The following is a 23,658-nucleotide window of genomic DNA, read 5'->3' on the forward strand; positions in this document are numbered from 1 at the left end:
AAACAGATAACGGGCATGTCACAGTAGTGTTTCGATTGTGTGACATCACGTCTCATCTTTGTAGTAGATTGCATCAACACATACCGTATTGTACTTGAAAAAACTTTTTTTTTTGGTAAGTTGTTTATTTGTTGGTGCATGATAATCTTTAACATCTTTATTTCGGTTGAAAAAGAAGTGATGAAGGCGGATTTTTTTTAGTTATTTTTTGTATTTGTAGTTTCTGAACAGTATATGATAAAGTATATGTTTACATTTATTTTCATATGATCATTTGTGCGCTTTAAGAACGTTAAAAAAATAAATTTGTGATGGTTAAAATGTTTCTGGGGTAAAACAATGATAAAGTACTTTCTATTTATCAATTGACTTTGTCCTAATTTTGTCATTTAAAAAAAAATAAAAACAAAAACACTTAAAGGTTGAAATGATACAGCTACCTTTTTTTTGTAATTATATATTATATATATATATATATATATATATATTATATTATATTATATTATATATATTTTTTTTTTATATATACTATAATTTTCAAAAAGTATCGATATTGGCGATACTGGCCCTGTATTGACTTGGTATCGGATCAATACCAAAATTTGCAGTATCGCACACCACTAGTGTAAGCAGCAGAGGATGGATGGATGGATGGATGGATGGATGGATGGATGGATGGATGGATGGATGGATGGATGGATGGATGGATGGATGGACGGACGGACGGACGGACGGACGGACGGATTATGAGATAACGAATGTGGTGAGGCTCTGTACTGTTCAGTTCTGGACATCTGGTCAAGGTACTGACATGTGGTTCTCCTTGTTGGGGCCGAAGGAGTCGTTGATGTCCCTCTGCAGGTGGATGGCCAGGTGAGGGATCCTCAGCAGAGGTCGCGGCACGTGCACCAGCCGGTGAAGCAGTTTGCCGTCTCCCTTCATGACGATGGATGATACACGTGCATGAAGCAAAAGTGCAGTTAGTTTGGGATTTTACAAGGGTTGAGAAATTGTGGGACTTTTCAAAGCTGAACATTTTCATGAGAATTCGTATGACTTTAACCAGTAAGCCGGCAGGTTTTTTTTGTTTTGTTTTTTTGGCGTTGTGTGATGCAACAAAACTGGATTACAAATGAGCTATAGCTGTACCACGACTGATGGGAAGTAGAAAAAAAAAGAGATAGAGCAATTAATATACTTGGGATGAGACTCTTCCCTTGTTTTAGTGTTTTATTGATTTATTTATATTTTATTACTTTGTGTTCAATTTTTATTTTGCACAGCACATTGTGTCGTGTTTTTTTTTAAGCAATGAAGTACTACAATATCCTTGCATGTGCGCATAGAGAGCTCCAGCATCTATTTTTATATCGATGTCTGCTTACAACATAACAAAATGTTTATATTTATGCTTTAAAATGTGATAACCTTTTTTTTTTCCCAATTTGCAATAGTTCCAAAATTCTTGATCTTAACTTCCCATGAAATTTACCAGAGACTTGAAAATGGGAAACGTATCAGAAAATTCCCAGCACTTTGAAAGCCTAGATTCTAGAGCTGTTAAAATTAATCAAATTAGTCAACAACTATTATAATAATTGAGTAATTGTTTGGAGCCATTTGTTGAATTTAAAATGGTCCAAATCTTCTGATCTCAGCATATCAACAGTAATTGTTGACTGATTTCTGTAGTTCTTTATGAAAGAAGACTGATTATCTTTGGTGTTTAATTAAAGGCATACTTGACTCATTGAGACATTTTCAGCAGTAAAAAGTTCATATTTTGTCTATAATTAATGTGGTAACTTCATTATTTTTCATGTGCAATTAATACCTTTAAAAAGTAATTTTTCTACTTGCTGTCGATTGATGATGACATCACGCATGCTGAGGAACTCAACTCAACTCAACTTTATAAAGCGCTTTCAGAACAGGCATTGCTGTATACAAAGTGCTGTACATAAACATAAATATCGGTTGTGCAGTAAAGAATAAGGTAACAAAACAAGAATAAAGGAAAAAATTTTAAGTATGTATACAAGTTTTTTTGTTTGTTTTTTACAAGTAAATACATTTTACATCAGTAAATTAAGAAGTAGGTGAGTGAATATGACTATTGGGGGGGGGGGGGGGGGAATCTTTTGTAATATACTTTCATGCAAAATTCAAATGAATCCAATTAATCGATTCAAAAAATACTCGATAGTGACAGTATGACTGGATTGTACTAATATCACCTTGACCATAACACGGCCCGCAATGGTCAGGTCCCGGTCAAACCAGGTGTTCCAGATGCCGCCGCCATAACACTCCACGCCGACCTGAAGGCAGCCTTGCTTTGTCCTCTTCGACCTCGGCTTCACCTGAGAAACAACAGTTTGTGTCATTTAAGTTGGCCTTCAACATCACGTACACGTGTTGACTTCTCCTCACCCTGAGACAGGGGCTGTCCGTGTGGGCTCCAACCATGGAGAAGCCATTCCCGGGCGAGTAACGCCCCCCCACGGCAAAAGCTATGATACTGGAGAAGTTCCGGGTCACAAAGTACTGCAAAAATACGCCACATTTTTTTTTTTTACTTGCGAGACCACAACAGCGCACGCCAACAACTTACTTTGCTGGACGGCTGGACGTCCCACTTGTCCATCTCCTTCAGTTCGACGAATCCCGCCGCCAGAAGACGCTTCCGGCATTCTTCCACCACTGAAGAAGACACAATCATTTGGTTTAAAGCGTGAACATGTTTATGGCCGCTGCTGGGAGCCAAAGTGCAAAGGTGAGAGATGATGAAAGATCCCTGTAATCTTATCTCAATCTCAAAGTCGAAGTTTGACCTGCACACAAGACAATAGATTACAGTCTTCTACAAAAGATGTGGGTTATTAGAGAACAGTGTTTCCCAAATAGTAGGCTGACAATTTTGTGGAATTTAATTTAAAAAATAGAATGAGCAGTTCAAAGGCCTCGAAAATTCTCCAGCACAAATAAATTCAGGGGGGAAAAAATAAAATAAATACATGACCTATTCTGCCACAATTTGAAATGCCATATTCAATTTTGCCGCATAAAATTAGAGAATCCCTCAGAATTTCAATTCATAGAAGCTTCTTGTGGATATTATTCATGAAAACGTAACAGACAATCAGATAAATGGTTTCTCACGTAGCAAACAAACGAAAAAGGTTGAGAAGATAAATTGAGAAATAACCAAGTTACACTGTTTTATTCTAATTTAAAGGCGTTTTTTTTAAAACAGAAAAAAACCCACACTTTAGTGACATTTTTGCCTGGGTATGTGATGTAACTTTTTTTTTTTTTTAATAAATAAAAGCCTAATCCCTATAACAGTTGGGAAACCCTGCTAAAGAGGACACATAATAAGTGAGAATGAATCTCAAGGTCGACTACTCTACAACAATGAATAATGAAGGAGGAATGCAAATTAAATGACATCTCATCATTACCGTGATATGGAGACACGCCTCTGTTGACAAACTGTAAAAATTCTTTTGCAGCTGACTGCACGGCTTCCTTGGAGCTCTTCATTATTACGGACTGTGAGAGAAAAATAACAAAATATATATATGTTAGTGTTACATATTAAAGATGACTAACATAGGTCCGATAATGGAATCAACAATCGTTTGCTAACCTTCACTAGCAAACTTGCACGTCTTGTTGTTTGAGCTAAACTAAAGGCCGCCGTGTCTGTCAAAACACCACTGCCGTCTGCCACTTGACACAATAAAACGAGTCCTTTATTAAACAGATCTCACCTGCATTAGTTGAACTTTGAGACCAGTCTCAGAACCGGTCGCGTAGTGAGATATGGCAACAGCGGAAGTAAGATTTTGTGACTGATGGAGCAGAGAGGAGGAGCTCGTATACAGCGACATCTCGTGCTCAGGAGGTGTACTTACACAAAGCTAAAGCAATGGAGAATGTGGAGAATCGACAAACATAGAAGGTGAGGTGGAACATTGAAGTTCCGATTATTTATTTATTTATTGTGTAACTTGTGTACGATGCTCTTTTGGTACACCGTCAACTTGATGAACTTTGACAGTGAATTTTTTTTCCCCTCTTACAAAAAAAAAAAAAGGTAGTTGTTAAAAACATTTTGGAAAAAAAAAAACATCTGCTGAATATTTTCTTTATTTGGTTTTTACAAACAAGATGTGGGGGAGGAGGTTAATACAAAACAGCACTCTTCGTTTTCCACCCCTCATTTTTTTCCCCAACCACTGGAGTTATGTTAGACAGGGCTAAAACACTATAAGCTCGTTATGCTCAGCTGCTTTTTTTTTTTTTTTTTTTTTTCAAATTGTAATTTTTTTTTTCAACCAAAGCTTATATATATATATATATATATATATATATATTTTTTTTTTTTTTTTACAAAAATGTAAAATTAGCTAAGGATTATAAGAAAAAGTACCTGTTTATTATTACAATTATTATTAGAATTTTTGAACACCAGAAGCCGGTGGTTTTAAGGCTGGCACATGACACGCTTTTGCCACGAATCATCCTGGTAGCCGCAATTCTTTTAAATAAGGCCATGGATGTGGACTATCTCGCCTTTCTGAAGCCGTTGCGGTCGTCGCTAATGCTCCCTTTAGTTCACTTTCTTGTTTTGTTAAGAACCAAGATTGTTAAATCAACGTCTCAACTGCTGTTTACTTAACCTTTTTGAAGCATCGTCATCCACAGTGGTTGAAAACCTAACAAGCCAGTATTTTCAAACATTGGAGTAAAATAAAAAGTCTGAACAACTATAGTAGCGGGCCCTAATGTGGGGGATTCCTGTCCTTGCACTCAGACAAGTTGAAGCATGAAGAACAAGTGGCATGTTGAAACAGGCCATAGTTGCGGAGATTTTATTTTATTTTTTTACTCGTATAAGTAGCTTGCCGAAACATCATGTTCTTTTATTAACCGCTCAGCTCCACTTAAAAAAATAAATAAATAAATAAATCCCTAATAATCATTGGCATCCCCAACATGGTCAACCAATGAAGGTTTAAATTTGAAATAAGCTGAACAGGACGCAGAACCGAACAGTCAGGAGATGTGAATCACATCACCAGTTTATTATCAATGCGTTTGTGCACGTAGCAATGATTTTTATCTACATATTTCTACATATACAGACAGGTTAGAGAACATGTTATCAAGAGGAGACAGATGGAGGAGATAAAAGTGTTTCTGTGTGTGCAGCAATGAGTTGTTGAGATGTTCAACTAACTGGCAAGCCTAAAATAAATACGTCAAGATTTTATGTGAACAACTGGCACACACTGACAGCACGTTGGCCCACAGGAAGGCATGCTTTCATGTTGGAATTGACGGTGATGACATCCCGACAGATTCCAACCAAAGGAAGGAATGAAATAAAATAGAAGACAAAATGTTGAAAAGGTTGACGTGGGTGCACGTAGAGGACTTTGTGGGGTTTTGGGATCTAAAGGAAGCCACTAGGGGGCGCTCATGCAAACATCTCGTACATTCACTCCTCGCTTTTACAAAGGTCAAGCCTCACATATATATATATATATATTTTTTTTTTTTTTACATAAATGTTACCATAAAGGGGATTTTCACAACCTTATCTGCCTCTCTGATATTAACAAGCTATTTTGTGGCACAACAGAAGGTGGAATGTATGTGACTGTATAAACCTCAAGTCTCAAAGCGTACAGAATGTGCTTGCCCAACCTGAAAGATCTTCAAGATTGCTGCGGAAAATGATCCCATTTCACTTATAGTTGGTCTGAAAATTATGATTCATTTAATCCAAATAATATGGTTTTGTTCATAAGCTATGTGACAGAACAATTAAACGTTCTTGATCATCTAAATGGTTGTAGGTTAATTTAACTTCTGCTGCCATTCACAAAAACAGAATACGATGAATTAAACAGGCGCACATTTCATACTGAATTTGTGATGAGATCATTATTACTTCAAGTGGAAGTGAACCTTAAACACTTCTTGACAATAATATGTTTTATGTGACCTCACTAGTCTAAACATGACATTCTGATTACATTTACATTTGTGGAATACGAGTTATGATGACGCAAAATCCAGCCATAATTGTCCATCTGGGGGCAGCCATTTTGCCACTTGCTGTCGACTGAAGATGACATCACAGTTGCTCAGGCAACAACCAATCACAGCTCACCTGTTTTCTGATGCTGCGCTGTGATTGGTTGTTACCTGAGCAACGTTGATGTCATCATCAGTCGACAGCAAGTGGCAAAATGGCCGCCCCTGATATGGATAAAAACGGCTGCATTTTGCTGTTAAACTCTTATTCCACTAATGTAATATTATCAGGATGTCATATTTAGACTGTGAGGTCACATATAACATACTATTTTCAAGAATTTTTGACTTCCCCGTTCACTATATATACAGTAATCCCCCCCTCCATTGTAGGGGTTACGTTCCAGACCACTCCACAATAAATGAAATCCGCAATATAGAAACACACTATTTAAATACTCTCCAGGCATCCTTTTATAGCATTCATGGCACTTAATTTTTTTTTTGGAAAGGTCTTTAAAGGGATACAGGACTTATAACTCATTTTCCAGTATTGGATTAGGCATTATGTATAAAGAATAGTGCAAATATTTCTGGCATCTTATTCCCTGAATTTTTTTTTAAACCGAATAAAGTATCAAAATAAAGAATATAGCGTGGTGATCGTGATGACGTATCCCGTGTGTAACAGGAAGCCGCCTTGCTCAATTCAATGGGAGTTTGTTGACGTAATGGGCAAGAAAAAGACCGTCTACTACGCAGTCAAATCTTTAGCACGCCAGGTTTCATGTCATTGTGTGTGTGTGTGTGTGTGTGTGTGTGTGTGTGTGTGTGTGTGTGTATGGGGGGGTTGTGTGTGTGTGTGGGGGGGCTCTCCGAATTTGGTTTTAACCGTGCTTAACACACATTTAGCTTAGCCCAGCAGAGTACAAATCACATAGATTATTTTTACTGTACACTTGGACTCGCCAACTGCTGGATCTGCCAGAGTGCCAGTTTCATCCGGCTTTCGGCTTGAAACAAATATTTGGCGAGTCCTTCGTGGCTGTACTACTTTTGGAGAAGTGCTACTTTGTTGTAAGGTTTGATGTCCGCAGTGGGACGCGATCAATCCTCATTAATTATTTATGCCAGGTTTACATGGAGACTTTTTAGTCAATCTGACTGAAGTCATTCGGAATGAAGATCTCTGGTCACCTGTTTACATGTGACATGCTGCCTCGTTTAATCAGATTTACATGTGAGATGCTCCCCCGTTTAATCAGATCAGCCCCGCGGCAACCGCGGGACGCACCGGCGTCGATCACGTGATTTATCAAGATGGAGTTATTTTGTCATTTAGTACAGTAGTTGGAACAGTGTTAACACTTTTATCGAAGCAACATCTTGATAAAAAAAAAAAAAGTTTAAAGTACATTAAAAACAAGTTTTCCCCTCGCAGACAAGCTCTGGAGACGCCGCCATTTTAGTGGGTGGCAACGACGGCGTCAGGACTCGATTACGTCCAGACAGAGCATGCGCATTGCCGCACGCAGCCTCGCCATTGAATGAAGTGACGCTCGTTCGGATTGACGAATGGAATGTACCACCCCTGTGATTCCGAATGAAATTCAATTCGGGTTCAGCCTTTTCATTCCGACGGAGGTGTTTGGATGGAGCATTTTCATTCCGTTTGGCCGTTCGGATTCAGTCTAATCGTAATACATGGCTCCCAGTAAACCACGCAGCCACGTCATTCAATTGTGTATTTTACGCACGCGATACGTCACGATGATCACGTGACTAATTCATAAAAAGTGCTATAAAATCATAATCGCTCAACGTAAATTGACATTTTGTTGAGGGAAGAGTTGGAATTAACCATTTCACAGAATAGCTGCTTAGTTTTTCATAAGTCTTGTGTTCCCTTAAACACACTTTTAAAATAATACAAACATTCACATATAATGTAGTTAGAGAGAGCAAGAGCAATGGTTATCACAAAAATATTGCACCAACAGTGTAACAGTGTGCCAAAACCTCAATGTGTTGACAGTAAACAAACCCTGTTTTTGTAACAAACTTATCATTGCACAATATACATGAATAGTCATGCCCAAAGATGTACATTATGAACTTAACCTATAGCCGTCGCTTTGTGTGGGCGTAAAAAGCAATTACAGCAGATGACATTCAACCGGTAATGAAATCGAGTACTGTACTTCCTGTTTCGTTCTTTCAAATTTACAGTTTCAAACAGCGACATAGTGATTGACTAATAATGAGAGTTAGGCCAAAATAGCGTGATTAACTGTACAGAAACCTTTCGTGAAATCACCGGACCTCGAACCCGGAACCCGCGATGGAGGAGGGTTTACTGTACAGCACTCTTGGTGACTTTTCTGTTTGGCGGTGCGCTGTTTCCGAATGTCAAATAAGTGCCTTGGATCAATCAACGTTGGGAAATATTGAGCATGGTGGATGTCAAAAATGATCTTTGGGGTTCTGATGGGACTGTGACAAGGTGGCGATCGAACCTCCGAAGCTTTCCGGCACGCGTCGTGGGAGAGTTGTGGCGAGGCGCCGCAATCCGTATGGCTTTCTCGAACTTGCGCGCTCGTTCGCAGGTCCCAGGCATGGTGGTGCCGACGAGCCCGGCCCTGAATCAAATGTGACCCTGTGTGAGCACCCAAAAACCGGCAGAACGCCCCTCCAGAGTCACAGGAGGAGCAAGGCACCCGGTACAGCAGAATCCACTTGAAGACAAAAACGGTCCAGCACCAAAAGGGGGGGGCAAAATCCCATTTGAAAGGTGACGAATGGAACCCGGATGGCACAAGGGAGGCCCGCAGAGTGACGATCATCTGTTGCGAGGATGCCTGGGCCTGAGGTGGGTCTAAATTCTGATCCCTGATCTGATCGGAGGCGCTGAAACCGATCACGTCGTCGCTGTGTGCGTGAGAGTGAAATCATGCAGTGAGAGGAGGTCACGAGTCAATGTGGTTTTTTTGCCCCCGTACGAGCACAGGTGCGTCTCGTTTGAGTGCAGGTGACGCGTTAGGCTCGTAGCGGGGGTCCCGTGGCTCCAGTGAAGTGAGCCGTCGAGCCCGAGTCGTAGCCCAGATTCACCGCGGCTTCGTGCGGGCCGCCAAACAGCTGGCCGGGGAAAGGCTGAGCCTGCACTTGCCGGTCCCGGAAATTCTGGATGTAGCTCTGCATCACAAGAAAAGAAATTACAAGGGAATTTAAGCATCTGGGATTGAATAAAACTCCATGTTTGGTAATAATTAATTTATTTATTCATTCACTTACCTACTTCTTGTTATTCATTTATTGATGTAAATTTTATTCACTTGTATAATTATGTTTTTGTTCTTGTTTTACTTATCTTATTCTTTACTGCGTGACCGATTTCTGTTCCATGTACAGCACTTTGTGCACAGCAGCGCTTGTGTTAAAGTCCTTTATAGATAAAGTTGAGTTGAGATCAAGGTTATTTTAGTTGACTAAAACTAAGGTTAAAACTAAAATTAAAAAAAACAATTTTGTTAACAAAATAAAATAAAAACAAAAATGCGAAAACTAAAATGAAAAAAAAAACAAAAACTAAAAATTACATTTTATACTTACAAAACTAACTCAAACTAACTATAATTATAGCAAAAATGTACTTTGTTTTCATCTTTGGTAATTCATTTAATGCATGAGCCTTTGGAGATGATTTTAATTGTGATTTGAAGTACATTTATTTTTATATTAACCGGAACAAGGACGTTTGAAAGTATGTCACACAGAAGTGACGTCATCTTGCAGCAGTCAATAGAAAAGCACCTTCAGATGACATCGCTCCCATGCCGTTTCTTTTTTAAATATTGCGCACAAGTAATACACATAAAAAAGCTAAAACTAATACTGAAACTAACTCAAACAAAACAAACCAAGCTATTTATTTAACTAAAACTAATAAAAACTAATTAAATAAAAAAATAAAAATAAAAATGAAATAACTAACTAAAATGAAAAATTCCAAAACTATAATAACCCTGGTTGAGATACGAGTCACCCGCCTTACGAGGCTGTTTAATGCCACTCCAAGTGGCATTTCACTCTCCAAACAAGGTTATATTAACTGACGAAAACTAAATTAAAAAAACATTTTGTTAACAAAATCAAATAAAAACAAAAAATGCTTTATAAAAAAACACAATAACTAACAAACTACATTATACATTTACAAAAATAACTATGATTATAGCGAAAATGTCCTTCGTTTTAGTCTTTGGTAATTCAGTTAAATACAAGAGCCTTTGGGGTTGATTTTAAGTGTACAGTATTTATTTCGATATTAACCAGAATAAGGACGTTTGAAAGTGGTGTCATCTAGCAGCAGCCAATAGGATAGCACCTTCACATGACGTCGTTCCTGGGCAACCATTTTGCGTGCTTGACTTTTAGCTTTAACTCAGCCAAAAAGCTGGGTAAGATTTTTTTTTTTTTAAATGTGTTTTTGTTTTACCATGGTGTTTATTAAATATTGCACGCAAGTAATACATTTTTTTAATTAATACATCCTTCCTGTATGGTGATGGTGGTGTTTTGTCATATTATTTGTCCTCATTAAAAATATTAAAATATACATGACAACAAATGGAGCTGAAATGGATTCCAGTATTGGCATGTTCCATTTTTTTCAATGGGAAAAGACACCACTCATTTACTTTCTACACTGAATGGCAATTAGCAGGAGAAGAGAAGACGATTTGAGATTTATTCTCATCTCTCGCTTCGTTTTTTTCCACCAATCACACATTGGTAAAATGGCGACAACATTTCTATTGATAACGGCCAGATGAATAAAAAAGTAATAATTCAGCTCGCAGAGCAAACAGCGATTGTTCACTCCGCTGCCTGCTTCGTGTCAAGATCAGTTTAGTGCACTCCTATTTTGGTTCAGAATGTGAGAATCTGCTCAGCACAGTGAGATACACGGCTGCCGAGCACCCAAAAATTCAGCTCCAAAGTCCAAAACAAATTGACAGCCAAGCAGCGATCGGAAACGGCCTCTGTTTCTACTCACCGGTGAGAGGACGTCGGTGTCATAGCGGCGAATTGGATTGGGCTTGCGGCGATAGGCGGCTTCCTGGTGGAGTTGTTTGGCTTGGCTTTGGCTGGCGGAGGACCCCAGATGCTTCTTCTTCTTCTTCTTGTGGCGGTAGCGGTCGTCCCGTTGGCGAATGCGCATCACCTGCATCCTCCTCTGCTGGCGACTGATGATGACTGGGGGAGCAGGACGGATGGAGCTCAGTTAGGCGGTTGAAATGGAAAAAGGGCAGAAGCTAGCGTTGAAATAAAATTTAATTGTATTTAATTAAATTAACCCAGTAATTGAATTTAAATTAAATGAAAATAAATGTAGTTTAATTTAATTCGAATTAACACAAGTGTATTTTATTCAAAATTCAATTAAAACAAATGAAGTTTAAATTAAATTCATCCATCCATCCATCCATTTTCTTGTCCGCTCATTCCTCACAAGGGTCGCGGGGGGTGCTGGCGCCTATCTCAGCTGGCTCTGGGCTAAATTAAATTCTGTTAAAATAAATTTAATTTTAACTAAATAAAAATAAATGTAATCAAATTTAAATTAAATTACAATAAATTGAGTTTAATTTAATTTAAATTAATTTAAAACAAATGTATTTTAATTTAAATTCAATTAAAACAAATGAAGTTTAATTTAAATTACATTTAATTCAAATAAATTTAATTTTAACTAAATAAAAATAAATTTAATTGAATTTAAATTAGGGCTGTCAAAGTTAAAGCGTTAATAGATTAATTAATCACAGAAAAATGTTGCATTAATCACGTATTAACGCAGATTAATCACACTATTTTTTTGGGACCGCACTTGAGCCTTGAACATAACCGCGGATGCAGCCATTAGTTTAACATTTTTGCCCCATTTTTATGTTAACAAAAGTATGAAAACTCAGAGGGGAAAAAAAGCGACTGGCACGTCTCCTCACCCTTCGTATGCGAGTAGCCCTCAGCCGTCACCTTCCATTGGACCACCACGCCCAGCAGGGTGAGCGCAGGCCACACCCCCAGCACCACCCACGTGAGCCAGCAGACCGGCTTGCCGGGGGCAGCTTTCATCCGCTCGTACACGTACAGCACCAGCGCAAAGAGCTCTACGAAGTAGTCCAGGGCCACGGTGATGACGGCGGCGCCGAAGACGGCGGTGGACAGTGTGGTGAAGACGCGCTGCCACTGGAGCGTCAGCACGGCAAACAGCATGCCCAGGCCCAGCAGCACGCCCAGCGGCACCCAGACGGAGCGCGGCGGGCTGTGGGACAGCTCCTCCATCCCCACCAGGGTGGCCACGGCTACCAGCAGGCCCAGCAGCAGGCCCACCATGAAGAGGCCCACGCTGCGCACCAGCATGGTGACCAGGCCGCACAGCGCGCCGATGCCCAGGCCGATGCCCGCCGAGGCCTCCGCGCTCAGCTGGGTGTCCAGCACGCGCTCCTTGTAGCACAGCGTGAAGATGACGACCGAGCCGAACATCAGGCCCGTCAGGAACATCACCGCCTTGAAGCAGCGGTAGCCTGCGGGGCAGGGGGAGAGAGGGGGGCGGAGTCAGCTTCCTTGCTTTTAAAAGTGCTTAATTCATTTGCTCCCAAAAACGTATAAATATGTTCTATTTTATATACTACCAGTGTCCCAAAGACATATTTATACTTTTTGTTTTGTTTTTTAATGTTAGTGTCCCAAAGACGTATTTATTTTAATGTTAGAGCATACAGGAGGCTTTGATGCAGCCTCTGAACTGATGACAACGGTTGAAGCAATGGTAGTTATTACAAAAATGGCCAGCAGATGGCAGAGTATGAGATCAACCAGGGCCATGTTGCAACAAGCTCTTTTCCCCACTGTTTTAAACACATTTGTGAATAATGATGAAACTTAGCTATATTCTAATGCTAATTGATGAAAAATGGAAACAGATTGAAATATACTTTTTTTTCTGATTCAAGAAGGGACTAAGGTACTGGTTTTGGTAGGTACCATGATTTTATAGCAATACAACATAATATTCTGTGGGCCTTGCAAAATCAGTCAAAATCCAGTAAAAAAAGAGAAAATGTGCTGGGAGTGAATGAGTTAAAGTTAAAAAAAAAATTTGTCAATAATATGTTCTATACAGCCCCACATGTCTAAATATGGTATTCTGGTTAATATTGCGTTAGTGGAATATGAGTTTAAGCAGCAAAATCCGTTTGTTTTTGTTTTTTTATGCATCTCAGGGGGCGGCCATTTTGCCACTCGCCGTCGACTGAAGATGACCTCACAGTTGTTCAGGGCACAGGCAACAAGCAATCACAGCTAAGCTTTGGAAAACAGGTGAACTGTGATTGGTTGTTGCCTGAGCCCTGAGCAACTGTGATGTCATCTTCAGTTGACAGCAAGTGGCCAAATGGCCACTTTCTGATAGTAATGACTGCTGGATTTTGCTTAATAACTCTTATTCCACAAATGGAATATTAATCATAATGTCATGTATAGACTCGTGAGGTGACATATAAGTTAAGAAATGTTTACCGTTGACTTCCCCTTTAAAGGATAAGTATTATCACTAAACATACGTCCTGTGTCTGACGACGTACTTCCGGTTTGCGAGCGAAACATGTCCGCCTTCATGGAGCAGTATGGATGCAATCCAATGTCATCCACGTTGAATTATCAAGCAGGAATATGTGAATATTAATGCCTATTTTGTCGAAACGTTGTTATAAATACCTCGATGAACTTTCGTTTGCAATGGTGCTACAGTGTACGAAGTGATTGACTTACTGAGCAACTGTGATGTCATCTTCAGTCGACAGCAAGCGGCAAAATGGCCGCCCCCGGGATGGATATATATACAGCTGGATTTTGCTTTATAACTCATATTCCACAAATGTAACATTAATAAGAATATCATGTTTATACTAGTGAGGTCACATATAAAATATTATTGTCAAGAAATGTTTAAGGTCGACTTCCACTTTAAAGCCCCGTATCCCACTGAGGGGCAAAACGTCTGCGAAGGTAGCAAATTTTTCGTCAGGGTTTCTAAAATGTTTTCACTAACAGTTTTTGGTTTTTTTTTAATCTTTTTCTTGTCGCAAGGGAATTCAGTTACTTTACTGATTACTTCCTTTTAAAAGTGACTTAGTTACTTTACTTATTACTTACTAATAATTTTAAAATTAATTCAATGAAATTACAAATTAATTGAATAGATACATTCAGTAGATGCTAAGAACCATACTTGGTGTAAACATACCACTTTACTACTCACTAGTCCATTTTTAACAGTGACTTTAAGAATAAAGTTTTTATTCTGAAAAATAACAGATGACTTTTTTTGTTTGTTTTTTTTACTTAATATAAATAATTTTATTGAAAAAAAAGTGATTTCTGGATTTCATTTGATATAGATAGGCTACTTGTTTTTGTTTAAAAAAAATAATATAAAATACAGTCTTTCTAGATTTCACCTAACAAATACATTTTTAACAGAATATAAAATGAAACTTTTTTTTTTTTTTTACCTGACATTAAAAAAAAAAAAAAAAAATGTAAACACAAATCTCGATCTTTCCCCATGGTTGTTGATATTACACGGAAAGTCATAGAGCGTTGAGTGTGAGGGCATCCAAAAGTGGCACTCACCAAAGAAGCAGTAAATGACACCAAAAAGGCAGCACATGGAGCAAACCACGGAGGGGACCACCTTGTAGCGGCCGTCCGAGTCTTCGCATCCGTTCAGCAGCCGGGGGCTCAGCTGCAGTTCGGGGCGGCCCTGCAGTGTTTCCGCCGCGGTCGTCATGACGAGCGAAAAGAAGAAGTAAGGAAATGGAGGACGACAGGCGATCGATCAGATGAGAGGCCAGGCTACGGGGAGACTATGGAGCACCGGCCGGCTGCATGCCATCTTCACCTGGGGACGAAACAGGCGCCTGTGACTCAACTCAACCTGGAAAAACTTTCCATTGGAATTTAGAGAAAGAAAAGGGAAGACATCAGGAATTTAGCAAATTGAAGCTTGTTTTGGGACCATGTCAAAAATTAGTCATGACAAACTAATCGCTTACTTGGAAAGCCTGTACTGGGGGAATTCCAGTCGCAACACAACAGACATGCCCACGTCAAAATTTCGCACTAATAAATAGAGGTGGGAATCTTGGGGCACCTCACGATTCGATTGCGATTACGATTCAGAGGCTACGATTTGATTATAAAACGATTATTGATTTCCCCCCAGGCAGCAGAAAAAAAACAATGTATTTTGGTGCTTTAAATGTTTCGTACATTAGTTACAAAAATAGTACAAAAGTCCTCTCAGGCCTAAATAAACTACTATTTCAGTATCAAGTTAACAGTTCAAAACAGTAAATAAAATACTCAAGTCCTCATTCTGTAACAACCGCTTTTAAGTATATTCAGTCTTCAACAGAATAAAACATAGCATTGAGCAAAAATATATTATTTTTATCCACTCAAAAGTGCACTGAGATATAAATGAAAGACAATGTGAACTACTACTTCAATACAAATGCCTAAAAAAAAAAAAAAAAGTGCTTTCCTGCTTTTTAAGTTGTGTAAAGATGAACATGTAAACATTAAAGTTTCTCAGAGGTACAAAAAAAAAAAAAAACCTCAAGTGCTTTTCTGCTTTTTAACTTGTGAAAACATGAACGTGTAAACATTAAAGGGATCGTTCGGCTTTTTTAACATGAATCTCAATTTGATCCTCACCTCCCGTGTGTGCGATCAGCACTGACTTCTTTCTGACAGCGTTCGGTGACACGCGTTCATGTTCGACGTTGGACGAGAGGAAAATAGTCCAGCAAGCTGGCTGGGGTCTCGGAAATAAAGCCTTTTTCTTCTAAAAAAACTATTTGTTTTCAAAAGCGTGATACATTTCCACCACAATACTCTTTTCTGAATAAAGTCAGACGCCATTACCGCCAGCCACTACTTTTCTGTTCGTTCGTTCGTATCACTGCGCGGCGCCCTGTCGAACGCTAACCGACGCACTGCAGCCAGCTAGCTGATACTTCCGCCTCAAGTTGTTTGCCTTTTCGGAGCAGGTCTGATCTGACGAAGAGGTGGGTTGGTCAGCTCAGCCATGCTTGTTGTTGTTTTGAATGTCGAGGCGTGAGTTGTGGATGTGTACTCTCGGTCCGTCCCATTAAGCGTCCCGAAGACCGCGCACGCTACTGCGTTTCAGTTCCGCGTACTTTCCCTCCGGTCCACTTTTAGTTTCGGTTCCCTTGGCATATTTATATAATCGGAATTTGGACTTTTGTGAATCGTTCTCGATTGTTCCACGGCCGAATCGTGAATAATCTAAGAATCGGAAATTTTGCACACCTCTACTAATAAATGTAATAATAATGCATATATTTGTGGAGACTGGGCTCAAGTTGTATTTTACAATTTGAAAAATGCGTAGAATTTCACAAGTTTCTTTATGTTAAAGATTAGATGGCTTTTAACTTATTTGCTCCCAAAAATGTATAAATATGTTCTATTTCAAATGCTTAGTGTCCCAAAGGCATATTTATACGCTTTTGTTTAATTTTATTTTTTTATGCTAGAGCATACAGAAGGCTTTGATGCAGCCTCCTAACTATAGAGAATGGGTAAAAGAATGGTAGTAATTACAAAAACGGTCAGTAGGGGGCAGCAGAGTATAAGAGATCAACCAGGGCCATATTGCAAACAAGCTGATTTCCCCACAGTTCTAAACAGATTTGTGAATAATGGTGAAACTTAGCTATATTGTAATACTAATTGCTGCAAAACGGAAACATTTTTTTTTTCCTGATGAAAAAAGAGACTAACATTTCTTTTGGTAGGTTCCATGTTTTGATAGCAATAGAACACAATATTCTGTAGGCTTTGCAAAATCAGTCAAAATCCAGTAAAACAGCCAGAAGCGAAAAGGGTTGCTTCAGTCAAAATGGCTGCCAGTCAATGAGTTAATATGAAAAGGAAAATGCACTGAGCTGTCACCAATGTCTTACAAATGCAATTATGCCAGCTAGTGGTAGAAAAATGCCCAACACAAATCAATATCACACCCGTTTTTTTAAGTACAGTACATCTTTTTAATTTTCTAAATTATTATGAAATTACTGTAACGATGCAGACATATTTTATATTAAGAGTATGAAAATTCGGGAAAAAAAATGTACATTTAGAACAGATATAAAATTTGCAATTAATCGTGAGTTAACATTTGAAGTTATGCGATTAATTCCGATTAAAAAAATGAATCGTCTGACACCCCTAAATCATACTGAAATATTGTTGTTGTCTTATTAAAACAAATTTGGTATTGGAGTAGGCCTAATCCACAAGTAATTAATGTAATCAAGTTATTTTAATATTATGGTTCTTGATTACACTACTAACATTTTTATTTTTATTTTTTTTAAACAGGCAACTTTTAGTTGACTTTTTTTTTTTTCTTTGTCAATATGGATCAAATAAAGGATGAATAATTCACTATAACATTCAAAATGTTCCTCATCTTGTGTAGCCACTACAACATTGGCACAGACACAAATATGTCATTAATAAGCATATTTGGTGAAGGATTATCAAGCCACTGCCAAACACCACATCAGTCTGTCTGTCTGTCTGTCTGTCTTTGTTTGTTTGTCCGCGTGTGTGCGCTAACATTAAGCCATTTCGTACCACAGATGTCAATGTGCATCATCCTCTTAGATAAATTTAAAAAAAATCTCGCAGACGAGTTTTGATCCGGACCTACAGCATAAACACTGACCCGCCTTTGCCCTCTTCCTGTCTGTCGCTATGACAACGGCGGAACGCTGACAGACCGTCGTGAGCCTCGACCTGTCGCCTGTAAAATGAAAGCGCAGCGACTGCCATAGCAACAGCGTGAGAGCCAATCAGAAGCTTGGCACGCACTCGTTCAAATAGACGCTTGCGCCTGTTTGCGTGCGTGTTGGTTGAGGCTCTGTCGTCCACATGCTGATCAATTCTTGGATCAAAACAAACATCCGACCCTCCGTAAACAGATTACAAATCTAGCAACGCAGCAATCTCAAAAACAACTCAGTAAAGAGCCGCACGTGGTGGTCATAAAATGAATCCAGTATGAATTTACTCACACTGGCCTGTCGATTTCTCCATCACAGAGCGACACATCCAAGCGTTCGTCTTCTGAACTTAGCGCTTATCCGGACTAGGCTCTCCTTAAATGACTCCTTAACACGCAGCGAGCTCTCTTTTGTGCTCGCTCGGTTTCCGTCCGAAGTCCCGGGCGAACAAACACTGAGAGCGGATCGCCGAGATTCCCGCTCCTCACTGTCAGCTGATGGGGATCAATACGAGGCTGCTGTGGAAAAAGTGTGACTGTGTGCCATCTAGCTCACGTGTCCGACAGGCCGAAGCGTGACAAAGAGGACATCCTGATACAACGAGGGCGGCATAAGGTCAAAGGTGGGAACTTTCCAACTGGGAAAAATTGGAATGAAGCAGGAATTTATCAAGTTTAGGTTTAAATGGAATGTAAACATACAGTAGAGCCCCATCTTGACTTTATTTGGTGTGCAATTCCACTGTCAGCCACTAGATGGCGGGGCACTATTTAGTTTGACAAGGTGTAATGAAGAAGGCCATGCACGCCAGTGTAAGCCGATGAAGTCACAGGGCGGCCATCTTGTTACTCCTGTAACCCACAGTCCCACGGGCCAAAAAGTTCTGTGTGCTCAGTTTGTTTTGGATGTCTGTGGATTTTGGAATTAATAAAAGCAAAAAAAAAAAAAAAAAAGTCTCATTATCACAGCAGGTCATCCATAGCGTCTTGACAGGCCTATCGGCTATCCAGTCATATATACAGATCAGTGGGTTGAGCTAAAAGTACCGTTACTTCCTGTTTCCGTTCATATTACTGGATAGCCGATAGGCCAGGGGTGTCCAAACTTTTTCATTTGAGGGCCACATACAGAAAATCACAAGGACGCAAGGACCACATAATGTTATGAAGATAAAAAAAGATGAGAAATTGTGTTTAGTCCTAATAATTGTACAAATAATTTATTTGTGCTTTTGCATATTTAGAAAAATGCTACAGTATATAAACCAATTTATTTGTAATATGTCAGTAAGGTTATTATTGTTTTTGAATTTTTCATTTTAGTTAGTTTGTATTCGTTTTCAGGGTGGTTCTGTTAGTTTTTATTAGTTTAGTTCTTTAAAAAATGCTTAGTTTTAGTTTAGTTTGTTAGTTTCAGTATTAGTTGTTTTTTTTAAAATGTGTGTTACTTGCACGCAATATCTAAAAAAAAAAAAAAAAAAAAACACCATGGGAGCAACTTCATCTGAAGGTGCTTTTCTATTGGCTGCTGCGAGATGACGTCACTTCTGTGTGACATACTTTCAAACGTCATTATTCCGGTTTATATCAAAATAAATCTACTAAAAATCACATTTAAAATCATCCCCAAAGGCTCATGCATTAAATTAATTACCAATGACTAAAACGAAGGACATGTTTGCTATGGTTATAGTTAGTTTTAATTAGATTTGTAAACACAAAATGTAGTTTCAGTTAGTTTTCATTTTTAAAAAGCATTTTCGTTTTTATTTTATTTCGGTAACAATATTGTTTTTGTAATTTTAGTTTTGTTTTTTTCATTAGTTTTAGTTAACTAAAAACAAAAACTTTAATGGCACCTGTTTTTCGATACCCTCCCTTCATACTTTATAATCTCCAAACATTTTTGTTTTATTTTTTTAATTTAAACTGAGTCAAATGGCATTTTTAGCATATGTTGCGGGCCACTGAAAAATGGACGGCGGGCCACAAATGGCCCCCGGGCCGTCGTTTGGACACCACTGCGATAGGCCAAGACTTTTGAAGTCGCGAGGCCGCCATATTGCTTCTCCCAAGAAACGTTTCTCGGCATACGATCCTATACATTTACAGTATCGAGATTGGAGAACATTTGAGACAGTACTCAGCAGAAACAGTATGATTTATGATGTTTTAAATGTGTTAAACATAAACACAAACTTCTGACATTTAACAACTTGCCTTAAATATATGTATACTATATGCTGTTTACAGGAGGAAATAATATTTTTTATGAAAGAATTATAACTGTAATTCAACAAAGATGCCTCTGCCAAATCTAATATTGTGGTCTAAGGAACTGAGCGATAAAAGAAAAAGGGGGTCTTCAAAGCAGCACATAAAGTCAAGTCCACTTGTTTAAAACAGTGACCATGACCATCCCATGGAAAGTTTCCAATTTGAATTATTTCCCAAATTCACTAGCGCAACTTCGGTTGGACATTTACCGGAATTGTTTCTGAAACGTACAGAAAATGTTCTATGATTCCATCCCTTTTGCAACATGAGGTTCAAGTGGCGACGGGGCGCATTTTCAACAATCTGCCACTGCTTTCCACTGCACCACACGCTCCATTTGGTCTTTTGCACTGCCGCAGGTGGCTCTCGGGCCACCCACCTTCCGTCCTCATCACACAGTTAAGCGCCAAAACCTCCTGCGACAAAGCCTCCTCTTTTCCCCGTCGCCTCTCAGCCGGAGCGAGAAAGAACCGAGACGCCTCCGTGCGGCGTCAGCCCAGGAATTTCAATGACGCTCGTTGCCACGGACAACAACTGCCGTTCTCCCGAGGAGCTGAACAAACAAACAAAAGCCGCATGGAGGTGCTGCAAGGAGCTCAGGCTGATGACGACGACGCGTGAGCGGATCTAAACTGACATGTTGTGTATTTCTCTCCTCACAAAAGTCTGGCTGAGCCGCAGGGCTTGCATGGGAAGCCGTTCTGACCGTGCTGATATTGTGGCCACTTGCGCACTCGCCTTGCCTGACACGCTCGACAGTCGGAAGCATTTGCCAAGGAAACGCCACAGTGAGCATGGCTGGCACAATTGAAAACATTCCTGTTGATTTGCATGAGTGAAAGGACATTTGGCCAAGCCGGAGCTTTTACTATACTGCCTTCATCACATCTTGGTTCGCACAGCGGAATGAATGCACTTTACTTTGGAGTTAGCCAGTCCTCCCGCAAACGTTTCCAGTTGGTTGGAAGTAGGAGTGTGACGATATATCGATATTGATACTTCGTCTCCCGATAGATTATAGATCATACGCCCGTCGCCTACGCAAGTATGGCGATATTTGTAGTTAATATAAAGCCACGATAACGGCTCCATTGTTCATGACTTATTGAGTAATTACTTGGCGAGCCACTAGAGGAAGCGCCTCATAAGAGTGGCGGGGAAATGGACGCAAGTCTTCGGGCGAAGAAGACTCGTCATCTTACTTTGACTTGTGGAAGACATTTTTATCTGTTGAGCAACTGACTCACTTTTGAATAAGTTTCTATGAAAAATGTGGATTATATCTTCAGTTTTTAACAATTTAAAACATATTTTATGTTTTGACTTTTTGAAGCACATAATTTCCGAGGAAGAAAGGGGGGCGGAGTCAGCTTACTTGCTTTTAAAAGTAGTCAAATCCAAAACATTTTTTGACAAAAATATGTCTATGTAGCCCCACTAGCCTAAATAGGGTATTCTGGTTAATTTTGTGTGAGTGGACTATTAGTTAACCAGCAAAATCAAGCAGTTTTTTTTCACAAGGCGGCCATTTTGCCACTTGTTTCTCAGGTCTCTGGTAACATCCAATCACAGCTCAGCTTCAGAAAACAGGTGAGCTGTGATTGGTCATAGCCAGAGCCTCAGCAAGTGTGACGTCATCTTCAGTCGACAGCAAGTGGCAAAATGGCCGCCCCCTTGAGATGGATAAAAACGGCTGGATTTTGCTGCATAACTCATATACCACAAATGTAATATTAATCAGAATGTCATGTTTAGGCTAGTGAGGTCACATATAACATATTATTGTCAAGTAAACTCATTCACTGCCAGTCATTATAGAAAATTTTTACATTTCCAATACTCACATGATATTCCATTCAATAATTATATATAAACCGAATCTACCAAATAACAGAATAGACTCCCTACTTTTTGTCCCGTCCCGTTCTTTTATAATTGACAGCAGAAAAATGTAGGTTTGCCAAAATACAGCCATTTCTCCCATGGACTCTGAAACTGTGTTTATTTCCTATAAAATGGGGCAATGATGTCATCTACCGGTGGTTGGGCATCAGTAAAGTTGTTTCCAAGTTTGATATTTACAGTGGAGCATGCTCAGATTCGCCCCCATTTAGCACCGCTCTAAAAAATACAATTGACAAGTATACTTGTCAAAGGCAGTGAATGAGTTAATTAAGGTTGACTTTCCTTTTAAGAGCACTAGATTGTCACTAGTGACGTTTTTTTGCCCCATTACTACTTTATGACATGACATCTATGTGACATGGCGTGACATTATGTGCATTAGTAGAACATGTTACTAGTGACTCAGTGAGGCAAACCTTTGCAATAGCTGACAACTGCATGCCAATAGTAGCATTATCTCAACTCAACAGTCATTCTACTTCGGTGGGCCTGTTGTGTTACTAGTGTGCTGCATTTGATACGTCTTACTGACAAGGACAAGAAGCTAGTACAGTACATGGGACTTCAGCCGATATCGAATAAATGCTGCTTTTTAGAAAATACGGATAGATTTCCTCGTGGGTAATTCTGTGTATCATATTTGTCTATGCTTGGGCCTCGTGTTTGATATGAAGCGGATTAATGGCTTTCAGGCGTCAAATGGTTGGCGCTGCTTTCACGGACCACTGGGAGACGTCAACCTCGCCATGTTTGTGCCTCACGTTGCACTAGCGATCCATCCGTTGAGCCACGCGCCTTCTCCCAACGAACTCATCGACCGCGATGCGGCCATCCGGGAAACCCGGATCGACCTCCATCCTAGAATGACCTCATTTCAATCCCGAACTCATGAATGTCCTCGAAGCATCCGTCGTTAGACAGCAGGTGGTGTGAAAGTCGACGGACAGGACTCACCATCATCAGCTCCGACCGGGGTGACGCGCCACCCCCGCGTCGTCTTCATGACCGCAGAGGTGGGGGGGGCACCGTAGCCCCCAGCCCCGACTATGCCATGAACACCAAACCCAGCCCGACAGGGTGTGTTCCGTCCGTCGGCGTGGTGGAGCAAGACGACGACGCACGTCTCCCGTGTCGATGGAACCGGATGGGACTAGTCCTCCATGACGGCAGCCGCTTCAAATACTGGACGGCGGAGAAGAGAACCGCGGCGGCGGGAAGGTCGGCAGGCCAAATGTGGAGCTGGACCCGAGCCCGGATGGACGGACCGACGAACGGACGCGGGATGTCGTGCTTGCCATGAAGGTGGCAGGCAGAGAAGCTCGTGCACGCGCATCGCCTGTTACACTGTGCACTTTTGCAGGTCATTCGCGCCACCTACAGGTGGGGAATCGAAACAAACCACCCGATAAAACAAAAATCACCCCTCTTATAAATAAATAAATAAATGAATAACTCTGCAGCTACTTTCATTCCAGGTAAAATTAGTTGGGAATAATATTCGCTAGTTTTTTTTTTTTTTTTTAGTAATTTTTAAAATGTCT

General features: G+C 39.9%; 2 protein-coding genes across 4 annotated transcripts in view; both read right to left on the reverse strand.

The window, feature by feature from the left end:
* The window catches only part of dnpep (aspartyl aminopeptidase), an 11,386-nt gene extending 7,469 nt beyond the window's left edge, over positions 1 to 3,917 (reverse strand). The window contains exons 1-6 of one of the 2 annotated variants that reach the window (XM_077513806.1): positions 3,777 to 3,917; positions 3,465 to 3,555; positions 2,615 to 2,703; positions 2,434 to 2,547; positions 2,238 to 2,363; positions 812 to 936 (exon numbers count right to left, since the gene is read on the reverse strand). In XM_077513806.1, coding sequence (XP_077369932.1) covers positions 812 to 936; positions 2,238 to 2,363; positions 2,434 to 2,547; positions 2,615 to 2,703; positions 3,465 to 3,555; positions 3,777 to 3,896 — 665 coding nt within the window. In that variant the 5' untranslated portion in view covers positions 3,897 to 3,917. Of the gene's footprint in view, positions 1 to 811; positions 937 to 2,237; positions 2,364 to 2,433; positions 2,548 to 2,614; positions 2,704 to 3,464; positions 3,556 to 3,652 lie in introns of both variants that reach the window. The other variant, XM_077513807.1, reaches the window with a different exon arrangement.
* Positions 3,918 to 5,059: 1,142 nt separating this feature from the next.
* Positions 5,060 to 23,469, reverse strand: tmem198ab (transmembrane protein 198ab). Of its 2 annotated transcripts, none has more exons than XM_077513813.1 (5): positions 23,072 to 23,469; positions 14,752 to 15,019; positions 12,060 to 12,641; positions 11,108 to 11,307; positions 5,060 to 9,243 (listed from the first exon to the last, which is right to left on the reverse strand). In XM_077513813.1, exons 2-5 carry the CDS (start codon positions 14,906 to 14,908, stop codon positions 9,088 to 9,090), a joined length of 1,095 nt encoding a protein of 364 aa, XP_077369939.1. In that variant the 5' UTR covers positions 14,909 to 15,019; positions 23,072 to 23,469; the 3' UTR covers positions 5,060 to 9,087. The 2 variants fall into 2 exon arrangements, with proteins under 2 accessions (XP_077369939.1, XP_077369940.1); XM_077513814.1 differs by lacking the exon at positions 23,072 to 23,469 and adding an exon at positions 15,838 to 16,252.
* Positions 23,470 to 23,658: the final 189 nt, after the last annotated feature.

The sequence above is a fragment of the Festucalex cinctus genome, chromosome 2 (assembly GCF_051991245.1).
Source record: "Festucalex cinctus isolate MCC-2025b chromosome 2, RoL_Fcin_1.0, whole genome shotgun sequence".
NCBI classification, from domain to species: Eukaryota; Metazoa; Chordata; class Actinopteri; order Syngnathiformes; family Syngnathidae; genus Festucalex; species Festucalex cinctus.